Source organism: Mustela nivalis (assembly GCF_964662115.1).
Source record: "Mustela nivalis genome assembly, chromosome: 14".
Lineage (NCBI taxonomy): Eukaryota > Metazoa > Chordata > Mammalia > Carnivora > Mustelidae > Mustela > Mustela nivalis.
The window spans coordinates 82,283,052-82,305,087 of NC_139033.1; the positions used below are offsets into that span (position 1 = coordinate 82,283,052).

The following is a 22,036-nucleotide window of genomic DNA, read 5'->3' on the forward strand; positions in this document are numbered from 1 at the left end:
TGTCTGAATCTCTTTTCTCTGAATGCCTTGAATCCATTTCTTCAAGTTGTTCTCCTTGGTGGAGGTGTGGTTGGCATTGTGGGCCGAATAGTTCTTGACTGGAGGGCCTGCTTGTGCAATGCAAGACTTTTAGCATCCTGGCCTCTGACGGTGCCAGGGGTTCTCAGCAGCTGGGCCTCTAGAGGATGTTGGGAAATTGGGGTGGGGTGTGGTGTCACAATGCTTGGCATGTAATGGGCAGGGCTCGGGATGCTCAAGTGCAAAGTCCTGCCTGGATGGCGGCGCCACCCTGTTGAGAAAGGCTCTCCTAGGGCTGCCCAGCATTCCCTGGAGATTTATAGGGCTTGCTAGCTTGTTTGTTTGACTTGGTTTCTCTCACTTCTGCCTTGTTGTAATCACTTCTTCCTTGTTGGTTAGAATTATGCAAAGGAGGTTGCCTCTTCCGCTCTTTGGCAAGCTTAACTTGACAGCAAGGTAAATTGAGAGTTTATCTGATGACCAGCAATTGATAACCAAGCGTTGGAGTCCTTGAGCCTCCCAGTTCTGCCAACAGTAGTGTCACCTTTCCTCTCTGGCAGAGGGTAGGAGGAATGGCATCCTCTACCTCAGTATGGCTTTTATCTTTGTGCATGTATCTCTCTCTCTTTTTAAGGAGGCTCCATGGCCAGTGTGGGGCTTGAATTCATGACCCTGAGATTGAATCATGTACCGACAGAGCCAGCTGGAGACCCCAATGTTCATGTGTCTCTTGGTTTCAGAGCACCAGTAGGTGCCCTCTCTGTACTCCTGCCCACAGTGCCCACTCCTTCCTCCCTTTTTCTTGAGCAAGGTGCAGGTTTTCACTCATAGTTTATACTGGAGTCTCATCTTGCCATATTTTTGTAATTCTTTTGAAATTTACCTTCTTGGGTTTATTACTGATACATCCTGTTGTTAGTATGTGGATTTCTGAAGCCATAGATTATATGTACAGATTATTTTAAAACTAATTTTCTCCCATGAAAAGTGAATATGATCTTATTGGTTGTCCAGTTTCAGAGCTCTCTCTGGAATTGTTTTCCTGACTACTTTTGGTTTAAAACATTTCTGATAGCTTGGTAGGATTTGTGTCTAACTGGGAATCTTTTTCTAGTATCTTGCATCAGGGACCAGAAGATCAAATACATGGAGAGCCTTTTCTATCCCAGAGTCTTTTTTCCTCCCCAATACCCAGCTTCCTGTCCCTTCACTATCCTGGTAATTAAGCAAGTATTTGAGCATGACCATGAGCTCCCGGGGCTTTTAGATCTCTGCCTTCAAGCTTGCTCTCATGGAACTTACATACTGTTCGGGGAGTGGGGACAAAGTGGTCGTAGAGTGAAATTTATTTATTCCCCATCCTGAAGGCTTCTTTGTCCCCAGGGGAGCGTTTCTGATGAGTCCTGGGCACTAGCAGGAGGACCAGATGGCAGTTGGCAGGTTGAGTGGTCTCTCAGGTTCCATGCTCTCCTTCCTCCAGGCTCAGGAAGAGGGGCGGGACCATGCCTTCTCCACAGCAGGGGCCACAGCCACTGCAACTAGCTTCCTCACGGAAGCTGAGTGTTGCTTAGAAATGGAGCTCCTGGGGCGCCTGGGTGGCTCAGTGGGTTGGGCCGCTGCCTTCGGCTCAGGTCATGATCTCAGGTCCTGGGATCGAGTCCCACATCGGGCTCTCTGCTCAGCAGGGAGCCTGCTTCCCCCCCCCCCCCTGCCTGCCTCTCTGCCTACTTGTGATCTCTGTCTGTCAAATAAATAAATAAAATCTTTAAAAAAAAAAAAAAAAGAAAGAAATGGAGCTCCTCTCCCAGTGGCAGTGGCTCTCTCCTCTCACTGTGGAGCTTGTTAAAAATCCCCCATTTCAGACTCCACCCCACAGTTGCTGGACCAGAATTTCCAGGGCTGGGGCCTAAGCCCAGATGGTTGTGGTGGGCAGCTAGGGTTGACAAGCGGCAGCACCCTGTGGGAAGAAACTTGGTCGGGCGTGTCGCCTGCCGTGAAGCACCGGCATGTCCCAGCTGTCTGTTCTGCGTGTTCATTTGATACCCTTCTCAGCCCACTCCATGCCAGGCAAACCACACATCCTCCAACTTAGAACCTGTGACAGTGGCTCAGTTCTCACTTCGTCTGGAATTGTTTCCCCACGGGGCCTTGTAAACTGTTGCTGGTGTGGTGGGAATGTGGAGTGCAAAGGATCTTTTGGGCTTGAAGTAGAGGCTGGTTCAGAGCTTCTGTGCCGTTGTGGGCCATCACATCACACAAGGAGGGGCTTCCCAGTTGCAAAAGGGTGCATGGGCTGGACCAACAAGGAGGAAGCCAGGGCCCTTGAGGAAGCTGTCCTGCCTCTTCATCTGGGTGGTGGTGCTCTAGGGATGCAGAAGAAGGTACCCAGGAGACATGGAGGAGGTTTTTGTACCAGGATCATGAGGCCAGGTTGGGATATTGGAGGAATTGTGTCACTGCAGGTGTCTGAGAATGGAGGAATATTGGGAAGGTGAGCAGGCGGGCGTACCTTGGGTCTTGGGTCATGATGCCTGCTGGAGGTTGACTGGAGTTGTTGGAGAAGCGGTGGTGCACAGTTAAAAAACAAGTGACAGACTATAGCCTAAAGACCTCTCAGGCAGGGCCCTGAAGTAGTTAGTCCCTTAGTCATGCTTTCTGGAGGAAAGGCATTTGCTGCCTGGACTATTTGTATAATAATCCCTCATTTGCAAAGGGTTCTGTTATGTACAACATGGTTTCCCCTTCGTTGTGTTCAGCTCTGGGTCTTACTACCCCTCTTTTGAAGCTGAGGAAACAGAGGGTCAGTGAGAGGCTCCTGTCCCCCTCCCATCCTAGACTAGATAGTTGTTCTCTTCGTCACGTGTCCCTGCTGACACAGAGTTCTGGAATCACACTTACGCACTGGGTAGAAAACCTGGTGGGTATGTGTTTGCTCCTAGTCTTTGACATCTGACTCATAGCTTAATAAATCTTGGTTGGAAGAAATCAGGTCTGTAGCACCTTCCTTGCACCTCTGCTGCGTGACTGCCCTGTGCAGGGGTCTGAGGGTGTTTAAACAGAGGTCTGGTGACCAGCCCAAAGAGGAGGTGATGTGTCTGCAGAAGACAGTTACTTATCCCACTGAGTTCTGTGGGGTCACTGAAGTGGGGCCTGTCTTGGTCTGGGGCATGGGTTTGAGGGGACCACTGTGGCTCCAGGCCTCTTAACCAGACCAGTCACAGTCTAGTCCACACTCTGCAATTTGGTCATCAGTGGTTTTGGCACTTGGTTTAATTTGAGGGAGTCAGGAGGGATCTTAATGTGTGGTGCTTTCCCCTATTTGACACCCCTTTATGCTTTGTTAATCAACAGGAGCTTGAAGAAATCCGCAAATGTGGAATGAAAAACTTCCGTAACATCCAGGTTGATGAAGCTAATTTATTGACTTGGCAAGGGCTTATTGTTCCTGTGAGTATTGAACACTTCCACTTCTTACCAGATTATTCTTCAAGGTGATGTGTGTGCTGGGCTGACCTCTCTGCTCCCAAGTAGGCTCTTAGGTGAGGCAGCCAAGAGATGTGCAGAAGTGGGCTGTCACTCTAGGATATAATAAGGCAGGGACTTTAACCTCAGGTGCCTGAGTAGAATCCCATCTTTGCACTGGTTTTGTAAGATTCTGGGGGACCCCAAGTGTTCCACATCTGTGGTTATTGCCACAGGGAAAGGAGAGTGTTTTTGTGCTCTTCTCTTCCCTGGCTTCTCCATGCCTGGCCCCGTTTGTCCAGACGGGGCTGCCTTCTCTGACCTCTCTTGGGAGATGGTGGCTTTTCCATCTAGATCTTTTCTTTGCTTCCCTGCCGGGTTTTGCATCTGTATGTCTAAGCCTCTGGACACTTGCGTTCCAGGCTTTATTCCTAGTACCCTCCAATATGTGCCTTCTGTTGGTTTCAAATCCCTTTGTCTAATGGCCTGCCTGGTCCCCTCACCCAGTGTCTTGTTTGGGGCTTCTGCCTCTACTTTCTGACCCCTACAGCTCCTGTTCCCTCTGCCTCACAGACTTCTGCCATCACATCGGCTCAGGCTTGCTCCTAACAATGGCCTTCCTGTGGCCTTCCTGTCCTCTTGATTTAGTGTCTGCTCTTTGTCCATCCTTTCATCTCCTCACCCCTGAGAGCCTCATCCTGTACTAACTCCAGTTTGCAATCCCAGTTTCTCCCACCCTCCTAGAACCATCTCACAGTGAGCACATGGGTTCCCCTCTGTCCTCAGCACCTCAGCCTCAGCAGCCGTAGAGCCTGCTCGCCTCTCCAGCCTTTGGAGCCCGTGCAGCCTCCGGTTCTGTGACCTTGTACCACTCATTCCTGTCTTGCTGCTGCTTCCTGTGAGCTCTCAGACATGGACCTTCTTTAGTCTCCTGCCTTTCTTTAGTGCTGTTTCTTGGGCCCCTGCTTCATCCAGCATCATAGATGAGTAGATTATTACTGTACGTGAAGGAGTCCTGTCCTTGCCTCTGTTCCTGCCCTCTCCCCAGAGCCACACCCTCTGTCCATGAGGTGGCCTCACTTGGACACCGTGTGCCTTCCAGTTTCCCCAGCTCACAACCAGGACTTCATCGCGAGTGCTCCCTTCCTTCCTGTTCTTCAGTCTCCACTGCCTCCTCTTTTCATCCCCACTTTCCCTGTGAGCCTCAGGCCCTTTTCCTGTGCCTGTCCCTGCACTACATTGTTGTGTAGACTCTTTCCTTATGGGCAGATTGGCTACTTTGCCAAAGCAGAACACAGAACATGCTGACTCTAGATGCTTTCTTCTTCTTCTTCTTTTTCTTTTTTTTTTTTAAGATTTTATTTATTTGGGACGCCTGTGTGGCTCAGTGGGTTAAAGCCTCTGCCTTCGGCTCGGATCATGATCTCGGGATCCTGGGATCGAGTCCTGTGGATCAAGTCCCATGTCGGGCTCTCTGCTCGGCGGGGAGCCTGTTTCTCTCTCACTCTCTGACTGCCTCTCTGCCTATTTGTGATCTCTATCTTTCAAATAAATAAAATCTTAAAAAAAAAAAAAAAGATTTTATTTATTTATTTGACAGATAGAGTTCACAAGTAGGCAGAGAGGCAGGCAGAGAGAGGAGGGAATGCAGGCTCCCTGCTGAGCAGAGAGCCTGATGCAGTGCTAGATCCCAGGACCCTGGGATCATGACCTTGGCCAAAAGCAGAGGCTTAACGACTGAACCATCCAGGCGCCCCAGAGGCTTGCTTCTAATGCTGATTATAGGTCATGCCTTTTTAAAAAGTCCTTGCAACTTGAACAGCAGATACTGGATTCATGCTTTATTTTCATGCTTGTTTGAATAATGAAGGAAAGATACACTTTGTAGTGTTTTCAGTACACACTCAGAAATTTTAAATGTGGGAGCATCCAATCTGGTTTTGAGGATGAGTGTTTTAAGATTTCTCCAGGCTTGCAGATGGTGGGACTCAGGGCATTGTGCGTAGGTGGTAGAGGAGCCTCTGGGTGGGAAGGTTCAGCCAGTAACCCCAGGGCTTACCCGCTGTAGAGAATCGTTAGGTGCTAAGTGGAAGAGTGGCCAGGACCATCTGTCCTGTCCCTTTTCTAATTGCAGTTTTGTATCCTACTGACATTAGAAGAGTTAATCCATGGATCTGTTAAAAAATGACAGGAATGAATGGGATGGTTTTGAGTAGTCAGACTTGGGGCAGTCTCCCCCATGATGTCAGTGGCCTGAGAGTGCAGGTCAGCTCCAAGGGTAGGTGGCTGTCAGCAGTCTTAAACCAGAGCATTTCAAGGCCTCCCTCTGTTGTCATGTTGGCGGAGCCTTTGCAATGAATGGGCTGCGGTTTCATAAGTCCAAGGTGGAGACTGTTGTGGTAGAATGCAGTGTGCTTGAGTCTCTAGGGACTGGCCAGGCCAAAGCCTCACTTTCCATTTAGTGGAAGCTGAGTCCAGAGACAGTAGGCCATAGCTACTGTCTCCCCATTCCATTGCCTCTTCCCATTTCTCTCTTGTGTTCTTACTATGGTCACTGCCCAGGGACCCTGGCTTGGTATAAGGAATGTTTCAAGGAGGCAGTTACGGTGCTCTTGGCAACTGATCCCTCAACGGTCTTCACTAGTACCCCACACCTGGGCCTCCGGTCTTGCTGTACCATAGGGCCCAAGTCAGTAGGGGGAATCTTCTCCCCAGACTGACCTGGGGTACACCCAGCTGGGGTGAAGGCAGGGCCAGGCTGGTAAAGGCATAGTAGTCCAGACGCATGCCTTGACCACCTGGTCCTGGTCCTCTAGGAGTGGCTTAGTAAATACTGTAGCTCAGAGAAGGGGCAGACCCAGACTCACCAGAGAGGAAAGATGGGAGTGAACCAGATATGGTGCTTCCTTGAGGCATTTCACTGTTACTAAGGCAGTTCAGGCTTATTCCCTTTAAACTCTTGTTTTTATATAAATTTTTTTCATTTGAAATTCAGAGGTGATAGCTAAGGAAGAAAATGATCTCATAATCCTACCGTGAAGAAATGCAGTAAGTTTTTGGGCACCTGCCCTTCAGGAGCTGGAGGCATGGTGGTGAGCCTTCTTGAATTTCTCACCCAATGAGCACTTTCACTCTTCATCACTATTATTCCTCCTAGCCTTTTTAATGAACCATTTGATAGTTTCATAATTATCACGTATTTCCATCATTTAGTCATTGCCTCGAAACTTTGTGAATGTAACTTTTGATAACTGTACAATATCCCATAATACTTGTGTTATCATTTATTCAATCATTCTTTAATTTTGAATTTTTTTCCATTTTTAAGATAATTTATCCATGAGCATCTGTACGTGAAAATCTTAGCATCTTTGTTTATTTTAGGTTTGATTTTTTATTAAAGTTTTTACTTATTTTTTTAAAGTAATCTCCATACCCAACTTTTTTTTTTTTTTAAGGTTTTATTTCTTTATTAGAGAGAGAGAGCACACAAGTAGGCAGAGTGGCAGGAAGAGGGAGAGGAGGAAGCAGGCTCTCTGCTGAGCAGAGAGCCCGATGCAGGGCTTGATCTCAGTACCCTGGAATCGTGACCTGAGCAGAAGGCGGAGGCTTAACCAACTGAGCTACCCAGGTGCCGCATACCCACCATTTCTTAAAGTCATCTCCATACCCAACTCAAAACCCTCCTGAGACTGAGAGTCGGATACTCTGCTGACTGAGCCAGGCACCCCGTATTTTATGTTTGATCTTAAGATAGCCGTAGTCTGACTGGGAGGATGAGGGTTATATTATATATATCTATAAGCCAGCTTATTGTCAAGTTATTTCCCAGAAAGTTTGTGCCAGTTTATACTTTACGGACACCGTCTGCCTGTGCTTGTCCTTGTCCGTCGTGGAGGTTTCTGGGTGTTATTAAAGCGGGCTCTGGGGTGCCTGGGTGGCTCAGTGGGTTGGGCCGCTGCCTTCAGCTCAGGTCATGATCTCAGGATCCTGGGATTGAGTCCTGCATCGGGCTCTCTGCTCAGCAGGGAGCCTGCTTCCTCCTCTCTCTCTCTGCCTGCCTCTCTGCCTACTTGTGATCTCTCTCTGTCAAATAAATAAATAAAATCTTAAAAAAAAAAAAGGCGGGCTCTGAATGGCAGTAGTTCAACCCCCAGGCTCTGCGGTCTGATTGCCCCAGGTGAGAACCCTAGTTCTACCTCTGACTGGTTTGGGGATCTCTGGCAGGTTAAGCAGTTTGTCCTGGTATCCTCACATCTAAAAGGAGTACTCATCTCTCTGATTGTTGTCCAAGTTCAGTAAGTGCGTGTGTGTGTGAAGTGCTTAGTCTCACTCTTACTATTAAAGTCTTTGTGGGGCTCCCTGCAAAACTGTTGGTGGTATGTAGCAAAGAGCCTGTGAAGCAAGTATACGGAAAGAAATCATTGTGCCAGTGTGACAGGTGCAAAGATACTCAATTAGATTTATGTCTTAGTCCCATTCAGGCTGTTACAGAACAAAATACCAAATACTAGTGAGTTTAACTTAACAGAATTTTACTTCTCACAGTTCTGGGACCTGGAAGTGCAAGATCAGAGTGCAGGTCTGGGGAAGGCCTTGTTCTTGGTCACACACTTACCATGTATCCTCCATGTGAGGGAAGGAGCAAGCTAGGTCTCTGGGGCCTGTTAAAAGGTGCCAATTCATTCATGAAGGCCCTTCCCTAGTAATCTAATAGCTTTCTAAAGGCCCCATCTCCTAACACCATCATGTTAGGCATTAAGTTTTCAGTGTATGACTTTTGGGGCTACACAAACATTCAGACCACAGTAATGTGCATTTCTAATTTTGTCATTGTAGTTAAAGGTTTTGTTATTAATTTATTGACTGTTTATATTTTCCATAATCTGTTATCTGAGTTTTAGTATGCTGCTTTGTTGAATTGTAGGAATTCTGTATATTAGTCCTTTGTGTCTAGGAAAAATATTTTTCATCTTATTGTTTTCTTTCCTTCCTTGTTTATTCAAGAATTCTTAACTGGAAAGTTTCTCTTAAAATTTATGAAATTTTTTGCTTCATTTTTTTTTTTTAATTTTATTCATTTATTTGACAGAGAGAGAGACCACAAAGAGTCAGAGAGGCAAGCAGAGAGAGAGGGAGAAGCAGGCTCCCTGCCAAGCAGAGAGCCTGATGCGGGGCTCGATCCCAGGACCCTGAGACCATGACCTGAGCCGAAGGCAGAGGCTTAACCCACTGAGCCACCCAGGCGCCCCATTGCTTCATTAATTTTTTATTGTAAAATACATTTGACATAAAATTTGCCATTTGGGGGGCGCCTAGGTGGCTCAGTGGGTTAAAGCCTCTGCCTTCGGCTCAGGTCATGATCCCAGAGTCCTGGGATGGAGCCCTGTGTCGGGCTTTCTGCTCAGCAGGGAGCCTGCTTCCCTTCCTCTCTCTCTGCCTGCTCCGCCTACTTGTGATCTTTCTCTGTCAAAAAAAAAAACTTTAAAATTTGCCATTTGTAAGTATACAATTCAGTGACATTAATTATTTTCAAAATGTTGTGCAACCACCACTGTCTAGTTCCAAAATTTTCCATCACTCAGAGAAAATGTATCCATTCACTAATAATACCCTACTTCCCATGGCCCCCCAACCCCTGGGAACCTCTAATCTACTGTTTATGAATTTAACTATTAGAGATGTTTTATGTAAATCATATAATACTTGTCCTTTCGATCTGGCTTATTTCTCTTAGCATAATTTTTCAGGGTCATCCACGTGGTACCACAAACCAGAACTTCATTCATTTTTTATGGATGAAGAATGTTCCACTTTGTTTGTTTGTTTGTTTGTTTTTTAAAAGATTTTATTTATTTATCTGAGAGACAGTGAGTGAGAGCATGAGCGAGGAGAAGGTCAGAGGGAGAAGCAGACTCCCCATGGAGCCGGGAGCCCGATGCGGGACTCGATCCCGGGACTCCGGGATAATGACCTGAGCCGAAGGCAGTCGTCAAACCAACTGAGCCACACAGGCGTCCCTCCACTTTGTTTTTATACCACATTTTGTTTATCCGTTCATCATTTGATGGAAACTAGGGTGAAAAAAAGACACTAGGGTGTTTCTACCTTTCACAACTGTTGTGAACATTGGCATATAGCATGTGTACTCTGCTTGAGTCCTGTTTTCAGTTCTTTAGGGTGTATATGTAGGAGTAGAATTGCTGGATCATATGGTAATTCCATATTTTTAAACTTACTGAGGAACCGCCAAACTGATTTTCACAGTGGCTGCCCTGTGTACAAGCATTCCAATTTCCCCTGCATCCTCACCAACATTTGTTATTTTACTTTTTAACAAAGGTATACCCATTCCAGTAGATGTGAAGATGGTATCTCATTGTAGGTTTGACTTTTATTTTTCCCCCTCATGACTATGTATGTTGAATATCTTTTCATTTGCTTGTTGGCCATTTGTATATGTTCTTTGGGGAAGTGTTAATTCAACCAAGGCCTTTTCCCTCTTTCCTTTTCTTTCTTTTTTCCTTTTTGAAGTAGGCTCCATGCCCAGTGTGGAATCTAGCATGGGGCTTGACCCTGAGATCAAGACCTGAACTGAGATCAGGAGTCAGACACTTAACCATCTGAGCCACCCAGGTGCTCCAAGATTTAAGTTTTTTTTGTTTTGTTTTGTTTTGTTTTTAAAGATTTTATTTATTTATTCGACAGAGAGAGATCACAAGTAGGCAGAGAGGAAGGCAGAGAGAGAGGAGGAAGCAGGCTCCCTGCTGAGCAGAGAGCCCGATGCGGGACTCGATCCCAGGACCCTGAGATCATGACTTGAGCCGAAGGCAGCGGCTTAACCCACTGAGCCACCCAGGCGCCCAAGATTTAAGTTTTTTAGAGCAGTTTTAGGTTCACAGTAATGTTAAGAGAAAAGAATAGAGATTTCCTACATACCCTCTGGCCCCACACATGCCTAACCTCCCCCATTATGGACATTTCTTACCATTTCTTATCATTTGTTATGATTGATGAGCCTACATTGTCACATCATAATCACCTAAACCTATTAGGGTTCATCGTTGGTGTTGTAAATTCTGTGAATTTGGAAAAATGTATAATGGCACATATCCGTTATATTATCATACGGAGTATTTTCACTGCCCTACAATCCTCTGTATTCTACTTTTTCATTCCTCCCTGCCCCTCTCCCCGACCTGGTTGCCCTATGCCCACCCACAGCAACCATTAATCCTTTTACTGTCTCTGTAGTTTTGCCTTTTCTAGAATGCTGTTTGGTTGGAATCATACAGTATGTAGTCTTTTCAGCCTCGCTTCTTTCAGTTATAATCATATACAGTTAAGTTTACTTCGTGTCTTTTCATGGCTTGATAGCTGCTTTCTTTTTCGCACTGAATAATATTCTGTTGTCTGGATATACCACAGTTTATTTATCTGTTCTTGTTTGCTTCCAAGTTTTGGCAGTTATAAATAAAGCAGCTATAAACATTTTTAGTTGGGTGTTTGTGTTCTCCTTCTCTTTAAGTTATAGGAGTCCTTTATATGTTAGAGATATTAAACCCTTAATAGATAATATGATTTGCAAATATTTTCTCCCATTCTGTGGGCTGTCCTTTCACACTTTTGGTAGTGTCTTTTTTTTTTTTTTTAAATTCATGTATAGTTGATACTCAATGTTACATTAGTTGGATAGTGTTCTCTGATGCACGGAAGTTTTTAATTTTAATGAAGTACATTTTGTCTGTTTTTTCTTTTGTTGCCTGTGCTTTCAGTATTATATTTAAAAAATCATTGCCAAACCTAAGTCATACAGGTCTTCCCCTCCCCCCCCTTTTTTTAAAGTGAACTCCACACCTCATGTGGGCGTTGGACTCATGACACTTAGAGCAAGAATTCTACCCACTGAGCCAGCCAACCCCTGCTCCATTTTTTTCTAAGGATATTTATATTTTAGCTCTTAAGTTTATATCTTTGATCCATTTTGTTAATTTTTATATGTAAAAATTATATATGTAAAGGTCCACATTCCTTATTTTGCATGTGGACATCCAGTTTTCCCAGTACCATTTGTTGAAGAGACTGCTCTTGATCTTGGCGTCTCTGTCAGAAATCAGTTGAGCATATATGTGGGGGTTTATTTCTGGACTCTTGAGTTCTATTCTGTTGGTCTGTGTGTCTGTCTGTTTACCAGCCACACTGTTTTGGTTACTGTAGCTTTGTAGTAAGTTTTGAAATCAGAGGTACGAGTCCTCCAACTTTGGTCTTCTTTTTCTTTTTTACTTTTTTTTGGGGGGTGGGGGTAAAGATTTTATTTATTTATTTGAGAGAGGGAAAGAGAGAGCACAAGCAGGGCGAGCAGCAGAGGGAGAAGTAGGCTCCTGCCTGAGCAGGGAGCCTGGCACAAGGCTCGACACAAGGCTAGGATCATGATCTGAGCCAAAGGCAGACCCTTAACAACCGAGCCATCCAGGTGCCCCATACTGTTTTCGTTCTTTCTTTTTTTTTTTTTTTAAGTAAACCCTCTCCCCAACATGGGACTCAGACTCACAACCCCAAGATCAAGAGTTGCATGCTGTACCAACTGAGCTAGTCAGGTGCCCCTTTGCTCTTCTTTTACGAGATTGTTTTGGCTGTTCAGAGTTTTTTGAGATCTCATAAGAATTTTAGGATAGGTTTTTCTATTTTGTAAAAATAACACTTGGGATTTTGGTGGAGCTCACATTGAATCTTGAGATCACTTTGGGTGATATTTTCATCCGAATATTAAGTCCTTCAGTCTATGAACCCAGGATGTCTTTTCATATATTTAGGTCTTTAATTTCTTTTAGCAGTGCTTTGTAATTTTCAGTATGTAAATTTTATATCTCTGTTAATTAGCTCAGACTGCCATAACAAAACACCATAGACTGGATGGCTTAAACGACAGTAATTAATTTTTTCATGCTTCTGGAAGCTAGATGTCCTAGATCAGGGTTTGGCAAGGTCACTTTCTGGTGAGGACTCGTCCTGGCTTGTAAATGGCTACCTACTTTGTGCTACCATGGAGAGGGAGAGGGAGAGCAAGGGAGTTCTTTGATGCTTCTTGTAAATGCAGTAGGTTCTCCCCACCCTAACCTGCAGTTCAGTTGCCCATAGTCAACTGTGATCCCAAAGCAGATGATCTTCCTTCTGACATATCTTCAGGTCAGTATAGTAGCCTGACACTATGTTAGCATGCTTATGCGATTTACCTTACTTCATCTGATCTGATGTCTACGTGATTCATCTTACATCATCTGATCGCATCATTACAAGAAGAGTGAATACAGTACCATGAGCTATTTTGAGAGAGACCACATTTGCATAACTTTTATTATGGAATATTGTTATAATTTTTCTATTTTTTTTTTGTCAGTCTCTTACTGTGCCTCATTTATAAATTAAACTTTATCATAGGTATGTTTGCATAGGAAACAACATAGTATATAGAGAATCTGTTACTATCTATGGTTTCTGATACCCACTGTGGGCCTTAGAAAGATTACCATGTGGATAAAGGGGGACTACTCTACATTAATCCTGTTGGATCAGGGCTCCACCGTATAACCTCATTTAGTCTTAATTATTTGCTTACCCCAAATACAGTCACATTGGGGTTTGGGGCTTCAGTATATGATTTTGGAGGAAACACATTCAGTCTATAACAGCCTCCTTGGTTAAATTTATTTCTAGGTATTTTATTCTTTTCAATGTTATTTTGAATGGACTTGTTAATTTCCTTTTTTTGGATTATTCATTGTGTATAGAAATGGCACTGATTTTTGTGTTGCTTTTGTATCTTGCAGTTTTTCTGAGCTCATTTATTCTGTGTGTTAGGGTTTTCTACGTATGAGATCAGGTCCTCTCTGAGTATGGGTAGTTTTATATTTTCCATACCAGTTTGGATATCTTTTACTTCTTTTTCTTGCCTACTTGTCCTGGCTAGAAGCATCAGCACTTTGTTGAATGAAGTGGCAAAAGGAAGCATCCATGTCTTATTCCTGATTCTAGGGGGAAAATGTTTAGACTTTCACCATTGAGTATGATGTTGGCTGTAGCTTTTTTTTTTTTTTTTTTTTTTAAGATTTTATTTATTTGACAGAGAGAGAGAAATCACAAGTAGGCAGAGAGGCAGGCAGAGAGAGGGGAGAAAGCAGGTTCCCTGCGGAGCAGAGAGCCCGACGCGGGGCTCGATACCAGGACCCTGGGATCATGACCTGAGCTGAAGGCAGAGGCCTCAACCCACTGAGCCACCCAGGTGCCCCGGCTGTAGCTTTTTATATACAGCTTTTGTGGTGTTCTCTACCTAGTTTATAAAGTGTTTTTTCCCTGAAAGTGTGTTAAGTTTTTGTAAAGCGCTTTTTCTGCATCACTTGAGATGACTGTGTTTTTTTTTCCTTTATTCTATTAATGTGGTGTATTACATTGACTGATTTTTATTTATTTATTATTATTATTTTTTTAATTTAAGCATCCTTGCATTCCTGGAATGAATCCTACTTGGGGATGGTGTATAATCGTTATATGCTTCCGAATTCATTTTGCTAGTGTTTTGTTGAAGATTTTGGCTCAAAACTCATAAGGGATTTTGTAATTTTCTCGTAGTGTCTTTGGCTTCAGTGTTAGGGTGATGCTGGCCTTATATAATGAGTTATGAAGTGTTCCCTCTTTGGAAGAGTTCTGGAAGGATCGGTGTTAATTCTGTACACATTTGGTGTAGGTTGTCAGTAAAACCGTCTGATTTAGGACTCATCTCGTTGGGAGGTTTTTGATTGCTGATTCAGTCTCCTTAGTCATTACGGGTTTATTTCCATTTTCTTTTCCTGATTCAGTTTTAGTAGATTTAATGTTCCTGAGGGTTTGTCCACCTCATCTAAGTTCTTGAGTTTGTTGTTGTACACAGCTGTTCATGGTACTCTCTTACAGTCTTGTTTATTTCTGTAAAATTGGGAGTAATGCTTCCACTTTCATTTCTCATTTGAGTAATGTGAGTCTCCTTTCTTTTCCTTAGTCAGCCTAGGCCAAGGTTTATCAGTTTCGTTGATCTTTTCAAAGAATCAGCTTTTGGTTTCATTGCTTTATCTCTTGTTTTTCTACACTCTGTTTCATTTATCTCCTCTGTAATAGTTATTTACTTTCTGCTAGCTTTGGGTTTCGTTTACTCTTCCTTTCTTCATTCCTTAAGGTGTCCAGTTAGGTTATTGATTTGAGATCTTCCTTTATTGTTATTATTAGTGTTCACAGCTGTACGTTTCCCTCTGAGCACAACTTCCACTGCATCCCTGAAGTTTCTGGTCTGTTGTGTTTAAATTTTCATTCATCTCAAGGTATTTTCTAATTTCCCTTGTGTTTTTTTTTCCCTTGACCTATTGTTTGTTTGTTTTGTTTTGTTTTTTAAAGATTTTATTTATTTAACAGAGAGGTCATAAGTAGGCAGAGAAGCAGGCAGAGAGAGAAGGGGAAGCAGGCTCCCTGCTGAGCAGAGAGCCCAACACGGGGCTCACAACCTGAGCTGAAGGCAGCGGCTTTAACCTACTGAACCACCCAGGCACCCCTTGTTTGTTTTTTAAGAATATGTCTGATTTCCACATATTTGTGAGCTTTCCAGTTTTCCTTTTGTTATTGACTTCTGGTTGCATTCCACAACGGCCAAAAAATATACTTTGTGTGACTTAATGTGGTTTATTGTGGAGAATGTTTCACAGGCACTTGAAAAGAATGTGTATTCTGCTGTTGTTAGAGTGTTCTGTATATGTTAGGTCTAATTGATTGTTCGAGTACTCCCATTTCCTTGTTGGTCTTCTCTCTTGTTCTCTTATTGAAAATGGGGTATTGGGGGCTCCTGGGTGGCTCAGTTGGTTAAACCACTGCTTACGGCTCTGGTCATCATCCCAGAGTCCCAGGATCGAGTCCTGCCTTGGGCTCTCAGCTTGGCAGGGAGTCTGCTTCTCTCTCTGACCTTCTCTGCTCTCATGTTCTTTCTCTCTCTCAAATAAATAAATGAAATCTTTAAAAAGAAAGAAAGAAAGAAAATGGGGTATTAAAATCCCCAAAGATTGTTTTAGAACTTATATTTCTTATATTTCTCTCTTCGTTTCATCAATTTTTGCTTCATGTATTTTGGTTCTTATGTTTGTTGTATATAGGTTTATAATTGTTGTATCTTCTTGATGGATTGAACCTTTGTCAATATATAATGTCCTTTCTTGTATTCTTTTTTACTTAAAATCTATCTAGTTTGATATTAATATAGTCCCCGTAGCTCTCTTTTGGTTAGTAATTGCATGGAATATCTTTTTCCATCTTCTAGTTATTTTTTTTTTTAAGATTTTATTTATTTGACAGAGAGAGAGATCACAGGTAGGAAGAGAGGCAGGCAGAGAGAGAAGGGGAAGCAGGTTTCCCGCTGAGTAGAAAGCCTGATGCAGGGCTTGATCCAGGACCGAGGGATCATGACCTGAGCTAAAGGCAGAGGCTTAACCCTCTCTTCTCCCAGGGGGCCCCGTTACTTCTGACTTCTTTATGTCTTTGTAAAGCGAGTCTCTTGCAATCATCATATAGATGGATGGCATTTTCTTATCCATTCTGGTAATTTTTGTCCTTTTTAAAAAGATTTTATTTATTTGCCAGAGAGAGCACGCGCAAAGGGTTAGGGTTATGGTTAGGGTTAGCACAGGCGAGCACAAGCAGGGGGAGTGGCAGACTGAAGGAGAAGCAGTCTCCACGCTGAGGCAGCCACTGCTCAACTGCAGTTGTCCCATCTCTGTCTTTTAAGTGGAGAGATTATCCATTTACATTTCAAGTAATTATTGATAAAGTGTTTGCTTCTGTTATTTATCTTTGTTTTCTGGGTGTCTTAAATGCTTTTGTTTCTAAGTTCCTGCATTATTGCCATATATGTTGATTTTTTGGTAGCATACCATTTTGATTCCCTTCTTTCCTTTTATGTATACTTACTAGTTATTTTCTTAGGGGTTAACTTGCGGATTACAATTAACATCTTAATCTGTTAACAACTTGGTTTGAATAATACTAGCTTAATTTTAATAGTTTTTTGTTTTTTGTTTTTGTTTTAAGATTTTATTTATTTGACAGAGAGAAACAGTGGGAGAGGGAACACAAGCAGAGGGAATGGGAGAAGGAGAAGCAGGCAGGCAGCCCGATGCGGGGCTCGAACCCAGGACCCTGGGATCATGACCTGAGCTGAAGGCAGACGCTTAACAACTGAGCCACCCAGGCTTCCCAATTTTAAGTTTTTAAACACTCTTCTCCTATACATCTCTATTACCTTATTTTTACCCATACCATTTTTATTTCTTTTATATATTTTTTATTTTTTAAAAAATTTTATTTACTGATTTGTTAGAGAGTACAAGCAGAGGGAGTGGCAGGCAGAGGGAGAAGCAGGCTCTATACTGAGCAGGGAGGCTGATTTGGGACTCCATCCGAGGACCCTGGGAGTGTGACCTGAGCCGAAGGCAGACACTTCACTGACTGAGCCACCCATGCGTCCCTACCTCCCACTTCTATATGGATACTGTTGTAAAGAGCAGTTAAAACCCAAAGTACAATAATCTATATTACTAGCTTTTATATTTTTCTGGTAGTTAAATTTATTATTCTTTATTTCTTCATATGGCTTTAAGTTACTGTCCTTTCGTTTAGCCTATTGGACTCTTGTATTTCTTTTAGGGAAAGTGAAGATTCTCCCAGCTTTTTATTTGTTTGTTTGTTTAAGATTTATTTATTTATTTGACAGGTAGCGAGAGGTAGGCTTCTTGCTGAGCAGGGAGCCTGATGTGGGGCTTGATCCCAGGACCCTTGGGATCACCACCTGAGCTGAAGGCAGATGCTTAATGACTGAGCCACCCAGCACCCCCCCCCCAGCTGTTTTAAAAATCTGGGAATATTTTAATTTCTCACTCATTTTTGGAGGATAGTTTTTGCTGATGTCTTACTTATTCAACCCCTTGAATATGTCATCCCACTGCCTTCTGGCTTCCATGGTTTCTAGTGAGAAATCATTTGTCTTACTGAAGATCCAAGAAATCACTTCTCTTTTACAGCTTTCGATATTATCTCTTTGTCTAGGCACCTGGGTGGCTCATTTGGTTAAGCATCTAACTCTTGGTATTAGCTGTATGTAGGTCTTACTCTCGGGGCTATGAGTTCATGCCCAACATTGGGCTCCACACTGGACTTGGAGCCTACTTTAGAAAAAGATTATTGGGGTGCCTGGGTGGCTCAGTCATTAAGTGTTTGCCTTTAGCTCAGGTCATGATTCCAGGGTCCTGGGATTGAGCCCCACATCAGGCTCCCTGCTCAGCAGGGAGCCTCGTCCCTCTCCCTGTGCCTGTAGCTACCCCTGCTTGTGCTTGCTCTCTTTATCTGTCAAATAAATAAATTAAAATCTTTTTTTTTTTTTTTTTTTTAAAGCATCTCTTTGTCTTCAGTGGTTTGACTGTGTGTTTTGGTATAGATCTCTTTGAGTTGATTCTGCTTGAAGTTCATTAAGCTTCTTGTATGTGTAGTTTATCTTTCATAGAATTTGGGAAGTTTTTACACATTATTTTTCTTTTTTTTTTTTTTAAAGATTTTATTTATTTATTTGACAGATGGAGATCACAAGTAGGCAGAGAAGCAGGCAGAGAGAGGAGGAAGCAGGCTCCCTGCTGAGCAGAGAGCCCGATGTGGGGCTAGATCCCAGGACCCTGGGATCATGACCTGAGCCGAAGGCAGAGGCTTTAACCCACTGAGCCACCCAGGCGCCCCATTTACACATTATTTTTCAAAAAAAATTTTTTTGCCTGTTTTCTCTTGCTTAGCCTTCTGGAGGTCCCGTAATGTGTATTTTGGTCTTCTTGATGGTATTCCATATTTCCCTAGGCTCTGTTCACTTTTCTTCATTTCTTTTTCTTTCTGGTCCTCAGACTGGATAATTGTCCTAACTTCAAGCAGTTCTTTCTGATTCTTCCACTTGCCAAAATATACAGTCACACGCCTCTGCTGTGGCTTTCGTTTCAGTTATTGTGTTTTTCAGCTCCAAAATTTGTTTCCTTTTTATAATTTCTGTCTATTGGTGTTCTCATTTTGTTCAGAAATCATTTTCCTGGTTTCATTTAGTTCTTAGTCCATGATTTCCTTTATCTCTTTGATCATGTTTAAGACTGTTGATTTTAGGGGTGCCTGCCTGGCTCAGTCAGAAGAGCATGTGACTCCTGATCTTGGAATTGTGAGTTCAAGCCCTACATGGGTGTAGAGATTACTTAAATAAATAAATAAATAAAAACATTTAAAAAAAAAAACAACCGTTGATTTTAATTCTTTGTCTAATAAGTCCAGTGTTTAGACTTCTTTAGGGATGGTTTCTGTCAATTGGTTTTATTCCTTTAGATGGGTCACACTTTTTCTCTTTCTTTCTTTCTTTCTTTTTTTTTTTTTTAAGATTTTATTTATTTATTTGACAGAGAGAGATCACAAGTAGGCAGAGAGTCAGGCAGAGAGAGAGGGGGAAGCAGGCTCTCTGCTCAGCAGGGATGCTGAGGCAGTTGGTGGCTCGATCCAAGGACCCTGAGATCATGACCTCAGCCCAAAGCAGCCGCTTAAATCCACTGAGCCACCCAGGCGCCCCTCTTTTTTTTTTTTTTAAGGTTTTATTTTTGGGGCATCTGGGTGGCTCAGTTGGTTAAATATCTGAGTTTTTTTTTTTCTTTTCTTTTTAAAGATGTTATTTATTTGATTGAGAAAAAACACAAAAGGCAGGGAGAGGGAGAAACAAGGTCCTTGCTGAGCAAAGGGCCTGATGCCGCACTTGATCCCAGAACCCTGGGATCATGACTTGAGCTGAAGGCAGACACTTAACCAACCCAGTGAGCCACAAAGGTGCCCCAAGTATCAGACTCTTGATCTCAGGGTCATGAGTTCAAGCTCTGGGTTCGGCTCCATGCTGGGCATAGAGCCTACTTTATTTATTTATTTTTTTAATATATTTTTTTTAAGATTTTATTTATTTATCAGAGAGGGGGGCAGAGAGCGAGCACAGGCAGACAGAATGGCAGGCAGAGGGAGAAGCAGGCTCCCTGCTGAGCAAGGAGCCCTATGTGGGACTCAATCCCAGGACGCTGGGATCATGACCTGAGCCGAAGGCAGCCGCTTAACCAACTGAGCCACCCAGGCGTCTCCATAGAGCCTACTTTAAATTGGGGGGGGGGGGGGGAGAAAGGATTTTATTTTGTTATTCATTTATTTTTAAAGATTTATTTGAGTGTGTGTCAGCATGAGTGGAGGGAAGGGCAGACCGAGTGGGGATGCAGACTCCATGCTGACAACCGTGAGATCATGACCTGAGCTGAAACCAAGTCAGCTGTTCAGTCAACTGAGGCACCCAGGTGCCCTGAGATTTTATTTTTAAGTAATCTTTATACCCAGGGTTGGACTTGAATTTTTAACCCTAGGATCACTATGGACCTAGCCAGTCAGGCACCTCTCCTTTTCTTTGTGTACTTCGTGGTCTTTGTTTTTGGTGGTGGTGTTGAAAACTGGATATTTGAATATTATAATGTGGAATCAGATTCTCCCCCTTGCCCAGGATTTGCTGGAGTTTTTTTCGTTTTGTTTTCTAAGTGATATCAACAGCCAAGGTAGGGCTTGAACTCAAAACCCCAAGATCAACAGTCACATGTTCTACTGACTTAGCCAGCCTGGTGCCCTGGGGTTTGCTATTCTTGATTGTTGAAGGTTTCATTTGTGTTTTACCCCTTTTAGGGCTGTAATTTCCTTGAATGCCAAAAGCCTAAAAAAATAAAATAAAATAAAGAGTTTCTCTCAGTCTGTGCAGACTGGCTTCGTGCTGGGGTACTACTTTAACGCGTAGCCATTTCAGCTGCAATTCTCCCATAGCCTTTACTTATTGCTTACATTGATGCTACAGTTAGCCAGTGCTGAAAGCTACAGATGGGCCTGTGACTGCCCAGCAGGTAGCCTGCCCTAGTCATATGCGTGACTTTCTCAATTCCCCAGTATCCCAGGGCACATTTGAAGGCCCTAGTTTTCCCCGGTTTCTCCTTGGCTTTTCCTCTTTGCTTTAGGAAGTCTATTATATGTCTCAGTCACTCTCTTTGCTGTGCTGTGGGCTTTTCATTGCCTCAGTGTTTTTGAGCAGGGCCGGGATTTTCCACCCTTGTGTGGATTCTGAGTTAGGCAAAACAAAGGTAAGCGCCTTGTAGTCAGCCCCTCAGATTGCTCTAAGACCAGTTTGAACAGACAGACGCAGTAATTTCCAAGTAAGGTCTACTCTGCTCCCTCTGGAATCAGGGACCAGGGCCCCACGCTGGAAATAGAGGCTGCCTTCTTGCAGACTTCTTGCAGTCCTGCTAGGGAGCGGGTGGAGTAAAAGCGAGTAAAATTGCCACAAAGCTTTCCTGCCAGTTTTCAGTTGCCTTTTTCTTGATTCTGCATTCATTCCATTGCTGTAAACCTTGGATTGTTTTCCAGAGTTCATATGAAGTTGGTTCTGACAGTTTCTGTGGGTGTGGGATTTTTGTTTCTTTGTTTTGTTTTATGTTTCTGTGGAAGGGAGTTTGGAGCTGCTTGCTTTGCCATTTTGCTGATGTTGCTCTCTAAATTTGTAAATTTTAATCAGGAATGAGTGGATTTCATTAAAGGCCATATTACTGTCAATTAAATTTTATGATATGGGTTTTTCTTTTTTTTTTTTTTTTTTTTAAAGATTTTATTTATTATTTATTTGACAGAGAGAGAAATCACAAGTAGGCGGAGAGTCAGGCAGAGAGAGAGAGAGAGAAGCAGGCTCCCGCTGAGCAAAGAGCCCGATGCGGGGCTCGATCCCAGGACACTGAGATCATGACCTGAGCCGAAGGCAGCGGCTTAATCCACTGAGCCACCCAGGCGCCCCTATGATATGGGTTTTTCAAAGTGGCCTGTTAATTTCAAGTCTCTTCCTTTTCTGGATTAACCCCTCCTTCATAATGAGCTACTTCTAAAATATTCCATTGTAGGGATGCCTGGGCGGCTCAATCGTCTGCGCGTTGGCTCTTAATTTTGGCTCAGGTCACGATCTTGAGCCATGGGATTGAGCCCTGCGTGGGGCTCTGCTCATCAGGGAGTCTGCTTCTCTCCCTCTCCCTTGCCCCTCTCCACTGCTTGTGTGTGTGCACACACATACTCTCTCAAATAAGTAGATCTTCAAAATACATTTTTTAAAAAATTAAAGTGAAAATATAAAATATTCCATCGTATTAAGTTTACTAGTCTTTAGTGTTTTTGCCTCTGTTTATATGTGAGATTGGATTGTGTGTTCTGTGTGCTAGTGGATTTGGGTAAATGGTCACATGGACTTCGTGTATCATGAAGTAGCAATTTCATTCTTTTCCTGTGTTGTGAGTAGCTGATTTTTGCTTTTCTTGTAATTTCGCTTTTATATTTTGATGTCTTCTATTTTTCTTGGTGTTTGCTCTTTGTCCTTTTCTAATTTTGTGATTTGAGTGCTTGCATTCTTTAAGGCAGGAATTCATTA

General features: G+C 43.1%; 1 protein-coding gene across 7 annotated transcripts in view; it reads left to right on the forward strand.

Annotated features, from left to right (window-relative positions):
- Positions 1-22,036, forward strand: part of UBE2L3 (ubiquitin conjugating enzyme E2 L3) — a 59,454-nt gene that overhangs the window by 14,783 nt on the left and 22,635 nt on the right. For 5 of the 7 annotated variants that reach the window (XM_082697770.1, XM_082697769.1, XM_082697772.1 and 2 more), the window contains exon 2: positions 3,370-3,465. The exons of 1 other annotated variant lie outside the window; for it this stretch is intronic. In XM_082697770.1, coding sequence (XP_082553896.1) covers positions 3,370-3,465 — 96 coding nt within the window. Of the gene's footprint in view, positions 1-566; positions 582-3,369; positions 3,466-22,036 lie in introns of those variants that run through there. One more of the 7 variants, XM_082697774.1, reaches the window with a different exon arrangement.